Here is a 10,884-nt window from a genome sequence, read left to right as displayed (position 1 = left end):
CCTAGCCTCAATCCCTGTCCTTTAAATATCTTTCTTCAATATCCTGTACCATCAGGCCCACTCAGGCATAAAAATATCTAGATCCTCCAGGGAAGTTTAGAGTTTTCTCTTAACATTTAGAGCTATCTCAGAGGAGAATCACTAACCTAAGAGGGTAAGAGATTCTCTCTCAATGGATATATTTAAGAAATGGTAGATGACCACCTAGTTAGGGGTTTTATAGGGGAGATTCTTTCAGGGCTATCAGTTAGATTAGATGGATACTGAAATCCTTGCAAACTCAGAAATGCTGTGCTTCCTTCTTCCACTGACGCTAGAAAACTTTCCCTTCGTCCCAATGATATTGTCTTACTTACTGTCTCCATCAACAGTAACTCTGGGGAGATGAGTGTTCTTCACTCCTTCTCTGACCTCCTTGGGCAATGACAATTGCTCCTGAGTGCTAGAAGACAGTTCTTCCTGAGTCTTACTGAGCAGCCCAGTGCCTGTTTTAGACTCTCCAAGAAGCTGGATGAAGCCTGGTGAAGGCTGCCTCTCCAAGACATGGGCAGCCAGATCAGGTATGTAGCTCCCTCCTCCAGAGTGGTGCCCAAAGTTCTGGGAGCAGAGTGAACCCGGGAATGAAAGCTCTGGCAAGCAGGGATCATTCCAAGGGATAGGTTGTAGAGCTGTGAGTGGACCTAAGAGTATCCAAACATTCAGAAATGGGTCAGACAGCCTGGCCACATGACCCTCCTAGGTTAAATATGTTCTCTGGAAAGAAATCTAGCTGTAATTACTGGGTTAAAGACCTAGCCTGGGATTATATATTCCCTCCATCAATGATAAGCCCCCGCCGTTAGAAACCCAAAGCTCTGAAAACCCTGATATAAATCAGGACAGGAAATAAGCTGTATATAATTAAATACCAAAGATCTAGAGAAGACAGAAGATGACTCTTGGGGAAAAAAAAACAAACTACCATCAATTCTAAATCCCAGGGAAGATTATCATGCCCAGGGTTTGGTATGAAAGATAACCAAAAAAATGGATGTTTTATAACTGACGTCTGACTAGGGTCTACACAACCTTATGGAAAAAAAAAGACAAAGGACAGCCTAGGAGTCAGCAATAGTGATAGCAATAAAATAGTAGCAATAAAAACCAATAAGTAACAATGTGCAACAATAATATATATATATATATATATATATATGTATACCATGGTCCATAGCATATATATTATATATATAATATACATGGCATATATTATATATATAATATACAATTATATATATAAAGAACTTTACATACATTTTCATTTCATCCTCATAACAGCCTTGTAAGATTGCTACTATAGGTGCCTTTATTATTCCCATTTTATAGATGAGAAAACTAAAGTAAACAGAGGTTAAGTGATTTGTTCAGAGTTACACAGATCATATTCAAGGTAAAATTCAAACTTAGGTCTTCCGACTCCAAATACAGTACTCAACTACTATTTCACTTAGCTGCCTCTAGGAAGAACATTAGCAAAAAGGAAAACAACCTCCTGAAATCTTCCTTCTTTATCCCAAACCCCACATCCTGAACCTTATAATGCCTCTTTAAAGGTGATGATCACAATTTCTACTCTTCTTTATTTCTCATTCCCCTAGTTCTGCTTGCAAATTCTATCTTTTCCTCCCATCCCTCTCACTCACCCAAGCTCCCAGTAGGCTGCTGCAACAGAAGCTGCCCCACTGGAGTGCCTGGGAACAATCCCGTTGGGGTCTCTCCATCATGGCCATAGGCAAATGCAAGGAGGGCAGCAGCACTAGAGTCTCCTGGTGGAGGAGAAGTCAGTGTGCTAGGGAGCGGAAAGGAGAAAGGACGGACTTGGGGTAGGTGGTGTTGGGATTGATGGAAGAGCTGGTGCTGGGGGTAGTGGGAGAGCTGGAAGGCTCTGGACTGGTTGCCTTGATGATGATACTGGGATTCCATTTGCTCAGGATAGTTGTAAGTATTTGGTGGGTTAATGCTGGGGAAAAAAGAAGGGGAATGTGTCAGGGTAATATTCCTCTATTCACTACATGAAGATAATGGCAATGGGAACAATAGAAACAACCAACTGTAACAGCAGCTTAGTGCTTTCTTTCCCTGTAACAACTCTGTCAAGAAGATAAATGTCATTAGCCCTGTTTTACAAATGGTAAACTTGATTCTGTAAAGGCTCGAGTGATTTGTCCCTGGCCAAAAAGCTGGTAAATATTAGGACTAGGACTTGACCTCAGGCCTATGTGATCAAGGTTCTTAGCACTAAAGCACTTTTTCTGGCCTGACCCCTGCCTTCTTTCTCTACTTCTACCCTGCAGTGATTTCATTCTTTGTTTCATGGCTCTCTCTAGTGGCTCATCCTCTCTTATTATATTTCCCTCACTCTTCCCCAACTGTGAACACTTGCTTCTCATGAGACTTTCCAATTTTAAGGCTTTTACTTATTCTCTAGGTCCATAGCATCCTTCTCCTCTTACGTCATTTAAAAATCCCCCTTGTCTTCCAATATTCCTCATACCTTGTTTCCCAAGATCCATAGGAGCCATCCTTAGGACTAAAACCACTATTGGGTGTTTCCAGCAGAAGGGGTACCAGGTGTGAAGTGTGAACAGGGCCCAAGGCCAAGGGAAGGCTGGCCCTTCGGACAGGTGGGGGGCTAAGGAGGAGAGGAGCTACCTCTCCCCTTTGAGCCTCATCATTGTGGTGACTCAGAGCCGTCGGTTGATCACATGTCAGTAGTAGGTTAGACTCTAAGGAGAAAAAACACAGAGGTACAAAGGTAGGGGAATGATGAACGTGTTTTGGGGTTGCTAAGATGCAAGGGTCCTTAAGTGATAAGGCTGCAATGGAAGACTATTCTGGGCCTCTACCCATAATCATATTTTCACATGAGTAGTGCTTGGGGAGAAGACTCCTCATACATTGCCAACCACCCCAGATATAAACTCCCTTCCTGGGCCCATGTCCTCTTCCTGCAAGGAGATAACTCACCTGGAGGAAAAGTGGCAGATGGAGGCACCAGCTCATTGGTGAAGTTTCCTGGCTCCATGACCATGGGTGGAGGGGATGGGAACTCAGGGGCAGAGCTGGGGGCAGAACAAATGAACAATTAAAGCCACAATTTCCAGGTCTAGGCTCAGTTCCCCAGTACTGTGGAAGGGAATTCTTGCTTCATCCAGAAGTGACAGAGCTCAAAAAGAACTCTTACCCATGATGACTGTTTGAAGAGGCAGTGTTAGGGACAGGAGCTTTCAGGTTGGTCTTGTTTCCCTTTGCCATCAGTCTCTCTACTTTCCGCCACTTTGCTCTTCGGTTCTGAAACCACACCTGGAAGAGGAAGACACAGAGAGTAAGAGGCAATTGGCCAAAGACAAGAAAGGGGCATAGAGACATAGATAAAGGTAAGAAAATTAGAGAAAATGATAGAAACAGAACCATATCTGAGGTTTACCCAAATCTAAAGTATATATCTACTCTATTGTAGAAATAACTCCTCCCCCTCTGCCCCTGCTAGTTTTCAGTTGATTGAATTCTTCTCTACTTTCCCTCACCATGATGCGCTGGGGTGTGACCCCCACAGCCAAGGCAATCTCCCTGCGTTTGTCACTGTCAGGGTAGTGGTCTTCCTGAAACATCTTCTCCAGCTCTTTCAACTGGTCTGGAAGAAGAAAGGGAGATCCATACTGGGAACTGAGAATCGATGATTCGGAGGAGAGAATCACAGGATTTGGGGAATGAAAGGGGGCCTTAGAGGTAATTAAGTCCAAACCATTCATTTTACAGCTGAGGAAACTGAGGCCCAGACATAAAAAGATTAACTTATCACATATGTCATAGACATATAAGTGACTTATAAAGTTAAAACAGCCAATTAATGACAAAGCCAGATGTAGAATACAGGTCTCCTGATTCTCAAGCCAGTGCCCTAGTATATGAGGCTGTCTATGACACCACCGTCTTTGATCTGTGTCTGATCCGGCCTTGAAAACAGGAAACTTACTTGCATCAGCTCGTAAGGTTAGGCTGATCCCCTTCTATGTCTATAGACGTATTCAATGTCCTGACCCTCCCACTATCAGGATGAAACATCCTGTTCCCTTAAAATTAAACATCTGCTATCATCCTGCACCACCTATGGTAGGGAAGAAGTATTGGAACTTCTAGGAGGCTAGAGACAGGAAAGGTTAGGTCACAAAGTGCCCAAGTCCCTTATAGTTGCCCTCTTGATCTTGGCTTACCCACCTCCAAATAAAGTGAAATTAAGATTTCTTACCCCCTGGGGAAATAAAATCTGTTTTACCTGTACGGTAAAGGGTGCGGGTCTTTTTCCGGACTTGTGGAGGTGTGTCTGGGGGCTCCTTCTTCTTAGTTGCATTGTGACTGCTCTCCTCTGCTGCAGTTGTGCTGAGCAGGGCTGTCAAATGGCAGGCCCCTTTGCCTGTTCCACACTGCACCAAGCGTTGGGTGGTAGCACCTGGGTCTGGGGCCCCACCAGTCCCGTGAGGTGAGACCTGCTCTGATGGTCTTGGGGTATCAGAGTCATCATGTCTTTATGGGACCAGAGGGTAAAACTTCTTCTCCAGTTCTACCTCTCCCACTTGGGGAATATGTCCACCCGCCAGCTATGGAAACTTCTGTGGTTCAGGCAGGGGTACAATCCTGTTTCTTGGGAGGGAGGATCGCCTGACAAACTCTGAGCTGGGTGCCCTGGATTCATTTCCCACACAGATGTCAGCTCCAGCCAGCTCCCTGGGAGCTTTCTGCGACTCCCCTCCCTCCCACCATGACAACACAGGACAGTAGTAGATCCTCACTCTAGGCATCTTGGACAGGGGGTACTGGGCCCTGGAAGAACACCTTCCTCTCTGGCCCCATAGTCAGCTTCTTGTTTTCAGCCCTCTGGCCTGTGTCTCTGCTAAATTTCACAAGGGGAGTATTGAAGGCTCATTTAGGAAAGTGGCTCTGCCTTGGGAATACCTATCCCTCTTTGAACCTCCAAATCTTTATAGGGAATCTTTCGTTACACAAAGAGGTTATGATTGGAGAAGAAGAAGAGATAGGAGAAATGGTCAGGTGGAGGGTAAGGATATGAAAGGATCCTAAGCAAAGGGAAAATGAGCTGAACTCAAAGCCAGACTAACTCTGTTAAGGTATTGGGTCCAGTGCCACTTGTGGATAGACATATTAAAAGGAAATGTAACTGTCCCAATCTCTCCACCCCATCTACCTACCCGAGCATAGTCACCTCCTTGAGCCCTAGACCATACCAAAAGGGGCTTCCTCTTCCCCATCGCCTGGGAGGTCCTCGGGTTCCTGGTCGCTTGGCCCGAGTTCTCCATCTCCCACTCCCCACCTCGTTCCCACCCACTTCCCCTCATTCTTACACTCCCCTGTCCCCACCTCACTCACCCCGGGGCTCTTTGGCAGTTCCTGAAGTTGGCTCCATAATCCAAGACTCCCTTCACACGGTCTCTCTCCTCTGGTCTCTATGCCCCAGTGCTGCAGAGGAGGCTCCTAATGAAGCCCTGGAGCTGTGTACGCAGGTGTGGGACTAGCACCTAGCACGGGGGATCAGGGGGCGAGACTAAGCCTAAACTCCCCACAGGGCAGGGCCTGGGGGCAGTAGGAAGGAAGGCATACCTTTGGGAAGTGGGGGAGGGGCAACAGTGGCATCTCCCCACCCCCTCCTCCTCCAAAAGAAAAAAAAAAGACCAAAAGGAGAGATCAGGTGTGGTTCTAATTAAGAGGACTCCTCTCCTGCTCTCTTCTTCTGGGCAGTAGTTCTTGAGGCCAAGAAGTGGTAGGAAGGTAGACTGTGTCATCCTGGGTGAAATCCTGGGCTGTGTGCCCTTCTGGCCCAGTCCTGAAGGTACAGAGGTTCTCCTCTCCTGAAGGGACAGATAGAAGCAATCCTTCAGAGAAGCAGGCGGAGTACTGGCCTCACAGTAGCCTGGATTCAGGGTTTAGACACAGACCGAAACTGCATGATTCTGGAGGAATAAGCTCCTCTAGAAGGAACGTTGGGTTATTTCTTTTGAATGAGAGTCCACACACGTAAAGACTGAATTGCCTGTTGAGGGAGAGGTGTGAAAATTTTTGAGGTATCTGCATTTGAAGTCCCAGGCGGCTTCCCACTTTCCTCTTTTTGCCTCTTCAACTAATGCTGGCCTGAAAGATAAAGAAGCCCTCTCACCTGGAATCATTCACACCTGTAAGTGTTTATTAAGGGCCGTGCATCCACTATGTTTTGCTGCCTGTTGAACACAACACATAAAAAGAATTTAGAATCCAGAGGAAAAATGTTGATGGGAACAAATGTATAAAAGAACGACCAGGCATATTTGGAGAAGATACATAGATTAAAAGTGGAATACGTAAATGGTGGCAAGTAAAATGTTCCGTAAATGAAAAAATTTAATTTGGGTGTAGATGGCATCTCCTGAAAGTGAGAGGTGAGAAAAGAAAGCACTACTTTACTTCTATTTACTTGGGTGAGATTTTCAGAAAATACCCAAGAGAAGAAGGGAGACTTGGGGGCAAAGTCTAGAGTGGAGGTGGTGGACAAAGAGGCAAATACATAGGCTGTGTGTGTGTGTGTGTGTGTAAATAAATTATCAAGCAATCTGAGGCTGTTTGGACTGGATACGAGAGTACTTAGGAGAGATTTGCTGTATTTAGGTATTTGATAGACTTGTGTGAAAGGAAAGCTGGACTTGTTCTGACTCAGAGGAAGGAAAACTTCATATTTTTACAATTAAGGCTATCCAAAAACAAAACAGATTGCTTCAATAACTAGTGGCTTTGTTTTCTCTAGAGGGCTTCAAACAAAGGCCGGATGGCCAATTTGCTGGGTGTGTTATAGAGGGGGTTCTAAGCTGGACTAGATGCCCTCTGAATTGCCTAGGGAACAACTGCCTTTATTCATGATGTTATTTAACTCAATTGATACGGAATTTAACACAGGCCTGGAAGCTAATACATCTTTTGATTATGATGATATCCTGAATATGGAGAAAGTTGGGATTTAGGAACAGGAAAAAAATTGTCAGGACAGCTATAGACAATGGAGTTGATAAAAACAATTGAGGAATGGAAAATGACTGATTCTTTTGAAGTTGTTAATCCACTGGAATGAGCACAAATGAAGGTTTATCAGAAAATATTTAATATTTAATAATTCTTAAATCCTTTTTTAAGTCTATATCTTTTTGAGTGCATGTCCTTCATTGAGTCCTATTCTAATTGTTTGGTGATCTACAGAAATATTGATTAAACGTTCCTGTTTTATGCATGTTTTCTAGAATGGTTTAATGTTTTTACCCTTTTCAACCCTTTTTCGAACCTCAGAAACCCTATCACGCCAAATAGAACAGTGCCTTGTAACAAATAGGTACAGTTAAGTGAAACAAGTTGACATATTAACTAGTCTAAAAATGTAAGCTTTATTACTTTAATTTTTACTTTTAAAAAATTCTTCTATATGTCTCATGTGGGAGATGATGTGAAGGTGCTGTCAGATAAGTAAGAGAAGGATGTAGTATATTTGGAGATCCTGTCCTTTGGGCTGTCACTCATCTGCTGTGATCTTTAACAAGTTGCTAGTTCTCCACTTTTTTCCCACTAAAAATGAAGATAATACTTCATGGCATTGTCATGAAGATCAAATGAAATAATGACAATAAACTTTATGCAATATGGACGGTAAAGCTTTATACAAATACAAGTCATTATTATGGTTCAAGGTATTAAGATGTTTGAGTTTCCTCTCCTCTGTCTAGCCTGAGATTATAGCACAGCCTCCCACTTTAGACTCAGGTTTCCTGGGCTAAAGGGGATGATGGTGCTGTCCTGGTAGAGTTAGGTGTCCTGGATAGCCCTAGTTTCACGAATGTCCGTTTTCAGGTTGGCTTTTACCCCTGACAACATGGAGATGCTACCTGGACTGTCCTAAACCCTTTACTTGTTCTCATACTGAACATTTTCATCTGAGTCTGACCCCTGACTCACCATCAATCACCCTAGTCACAGACTGGCCTATTTTTCTATGCCTTTGTTTATACTCTACATATCTTATATATGAAAGGTTTGTTGTTGGTTTTTTTTTTTAATATTGTCTTTCATCTCCATTACAATGTGAATACCTTGAGTGTGAAGTCTGTGTTTTTGTCTTTCTTTACCAGCAAATTCCTTGCCAGAGATTATGACATGTATTTGGCACAGTGCATAGAGTGCCAGGCCTGAAGTCAGGAAGACTCATCTTCCTGAGTTCAAATCCAGCCTTAGACACTTACTTGATATGTAAATCTGGGCAAGTTACTACCCTCTGTTTGCCTCAGTTTCCTCATCTGCAAAATGAGCTGGAGAAGGAAATGGCAAACCACTGCAGTATGTTTGCCAAGAAAACCCCAAATGGGGTCACAGAGTCAGGCACAACTGAAAAACTAGTGAACAACAACAATCTATAGCACGTTGCACTTAATCAATACTTGTCCATCACCTATTATATCATGGGCCCTGATGACTAATTCCCCACTGCTTGCCTATCAGATAGTCAACAAGAATTTATTAACTGTTAAGTGTTAAATTGTAGTAAGTGATGGGGATACGAAGAAAGACAAACTACATTCCCTGCTCTTGAAGAGCTGCTGCTCTAACTATATACAAACAAGATATATACAGCATAAATTGTAGATAATTAATGGAGAGAAGGAAGGCATTAGCATTAAAGGGGAACAGTAAAGTCTTCTCATAAAAGATGGGATTTTAGCTGGGACTGGGAGGAAGCCAGGAGGTAGAGATGAGGAGTGAGAGTATTCCATCCAGTCTCTAGACCAAGTATTTTGTACAACAATAGCTAAGGGATTAGTGTATGCCCCCCCACCCCCAACTATTCTAGTTTTAGATTATCCAAAATTGACCTCTTCCTTTCTTCAGTTTGCTTTTACCAAGTGCTTACCCATTTCCTCCCCAAATAGTCAACATTGTTAGACTCAAACCACCTGTTGACCAGATCTTTTTTTTGTTTTGTTTTGTTTAAATTTTTATTTTTATGTAGGGAAAAATCAAATATACATTTAACCCAATTTGATTGCAAGTTCCTTAGCTTTTGCCTTTTCCGGCTTGGCAATACAAGCCACACATTGCCACCCCAGTGACGACGGATCTCATCGTATCTGTCATTGTAATTGGTTTTGATGGCTTCTACCAGCTTAGCCAGGGCTTCCTTATCTTCAGGATTAACCTGCATGAAGGCAATGCTTGTGCAGGTCTTTCTGTGAACTAAGCGACCCAGTCTGGCTTTACCTTTGATGATACAATAAGGAACCCCCATTGTTGACCAGATCTTTCTCACCCCTACAGAAGAGGGAGAGTTCCCAAGCTACAATTTGGCTAATCCTGGCCACACCAGCCCTTCCTAATTAGGGGATCCTTAAGGTCTTTGTCCACAGAAATATCACAGGATAAATGGTCTAAGGAACACTGGCCTGTTACAGAAATTTCCAATGGAGTGGAATTATGGACATAAAGGGAAACCTTTGGTGGGGAGATACTTCATGGTGAGCATTTTTGTAGTAATATCTTTCCATTACATAGCCAAGATGATGCATCACAGATAGGAGTGTGTCCATTGTCACTGGTTGAAGAGACTAAGCTCTGATGTGTGTTGTTGGATCTGGCTACATCCTGTCCTATTGCTATCATCCAATAACAAATTGTAAGGATACGTGAGAATAGATAGGTGGTGTACTAGACAGAGAGCCAGGCTTAGAGTCAGGAAGACTCATCTTCATGAGTTCAAATCTGGCTTCAGAACACTTACAAACTAAGTTACCCTGGGCAAGTCACTTACTCCTGTTTGCCTCAGTTCCTTGTCTGCAAAATGAATTGGAGAAGGAAATGGCAAACCACTCCAGTATCTTTGCCAAGAAAACCCCAAATGGGGTTATAAAGGGTCAGCAATAACTAAAAAATGACCAAATAGCAATAAAAAGGATATGTAGTTTAGGGAATATAGCTTGACCTACTTTAACTTCCCCACTTTTATCCTGCTTTAAGAGTAAAGGTGCACAAAACCTATAGGTTTTATTTGTTTTAAAGTATGTATCTGTAGCAGCAAAATCTTAGTGTGTCAAGGAACGTTTGAAGTTGCTAAATCCAGTCTCCAATTTCATGCAGAAATTACGTCTGCAATACATCTGATGTACCCAGCCTATGTGCAAATGTTTCAGATAAAGTCTGATTTGGGAACAAAATCTTATGCAGACATGCTCTATCTGCTCTTTCAAGTCAAGCCCATTATCAGCATACTTCCTCTTCTACTTCTACTGCTCTGCTTCTAATCCCAGGCCTTGAGGAAGTGGTTACTGCTTGTTGATTCGCTCAGCCCCAAGTTCAATCAAATGGAACTGAATCCCAGATAGTCTGGCTTGACCTCACTGCAGCATTTAATGTTATTGACCATGTCTGTAAATCATGGTATTTTCTCCTTTTTTGGTTACCATGATAAGATACTTCATTAGTTCTCCTTATTCTTTTATGACTGCTTTTCTCTCTCTATTGCCAGGTTAAGCCTATGAATTCATTAAGTTATTAATTCATTAAGCCTGTGAATGTGGTAGGTTGTCACTGTGATTATCGTGCAGCGAGGTAATGCAGTTTCAGAGTTGTCAGCCAAATGGTGCTCCACAAGAGTCATCAAGCCAGACCTTGTCAGTTATTGTCTCCTCAGCGTATACACCAAGATTGTTGTTGTTGTTTATCCTTCATTTTTGCAAAGGACCATGACATCTGTCAGGTGATGCCATGACATACAAGTGAATTGGATTTAAGTGAGGGAGAGCTATGCAAAGTCACCAGCCTCACTTTCTC

At 43.0% G+C, this 10,884-nt stretch overlaps 1 protein-coding gene across 1 annotated transcript; it reads right to left on the bottom strand.

Moving 5' to 3' along the window:
- Window positions 1-348: 348 nt before the first annotated feature.
- Window positions 349-5,542, bottom strand: NOBOX (NOBOX oogenesis homeobox). The gene is made up of 8 exons (XM_036760572.1): window positions 5,425-5,542; window positions 4,316-4,495; window positions 3,567-3,673; window positions 3,224-3,342; window positions 3,007-3,101; window positions 2,534-2,765; window positions 1,683-1,999; window positions 349-680 (listed from the first exon to the last, which is right to left on the bottom strand). The coding sequence occupies exons 1-8, from the start codon at window positions 5,459-5,461 to the stop codon at window positions 349-351; spliced, it is 1,419 nt and encodes a 472-aa protein (XP_036616467.1). The 5' UTR covers window positions 5,462-5,542.
- Window positions 5,543-10,884: the final 5,342 nt, after the last annotated feature.

This window comes from Trichosurus vulpecula, chromosome 5 (genome assembly GCF_011100635.1).
Source record: "Trichosurus vulpecula isolate mTriVul1 chromosome 5, mTriVul1.pri, whole genome shotgun sequence".
Classification (NCBI taxonomy): Eukaryota; Metazoa; Chordata; class Mammalia; order Diprotodontia; family Phalangeridae; genus Trichosurus; species Trichosurus vulpecula.
The sequence above is the reverse complement of the archived record's forward strand: the minus strand, read 5'-3'. Positions and strand labels throughout refer to the sequence as shown.

Excerpts from the sequence above, each read along its gene's own strand:
- NOBOX (XM_036760572.1), bottom strand. The coding sequence starts at position 5,461 with ATGGAGCCAACTTCAGGAACTGCCAAAGAGCCCCGGG. Across the intron at positions 3,674-4,315 it reads CCGCACCCTTTACCGTACAG|ACCAGTTGAAAGAGCTGGAG; the intron begins GTAAAACAGATT and ends TTCTTCTTCCAG. Across the intron at positions 2,766-3,006 it reads ATCTGCCACTTTTCCTCCAG|AGTCTAACCTACTACTGACA; the intron begins GTGAGTTATCTC and ends TTTTCTCCTTAG.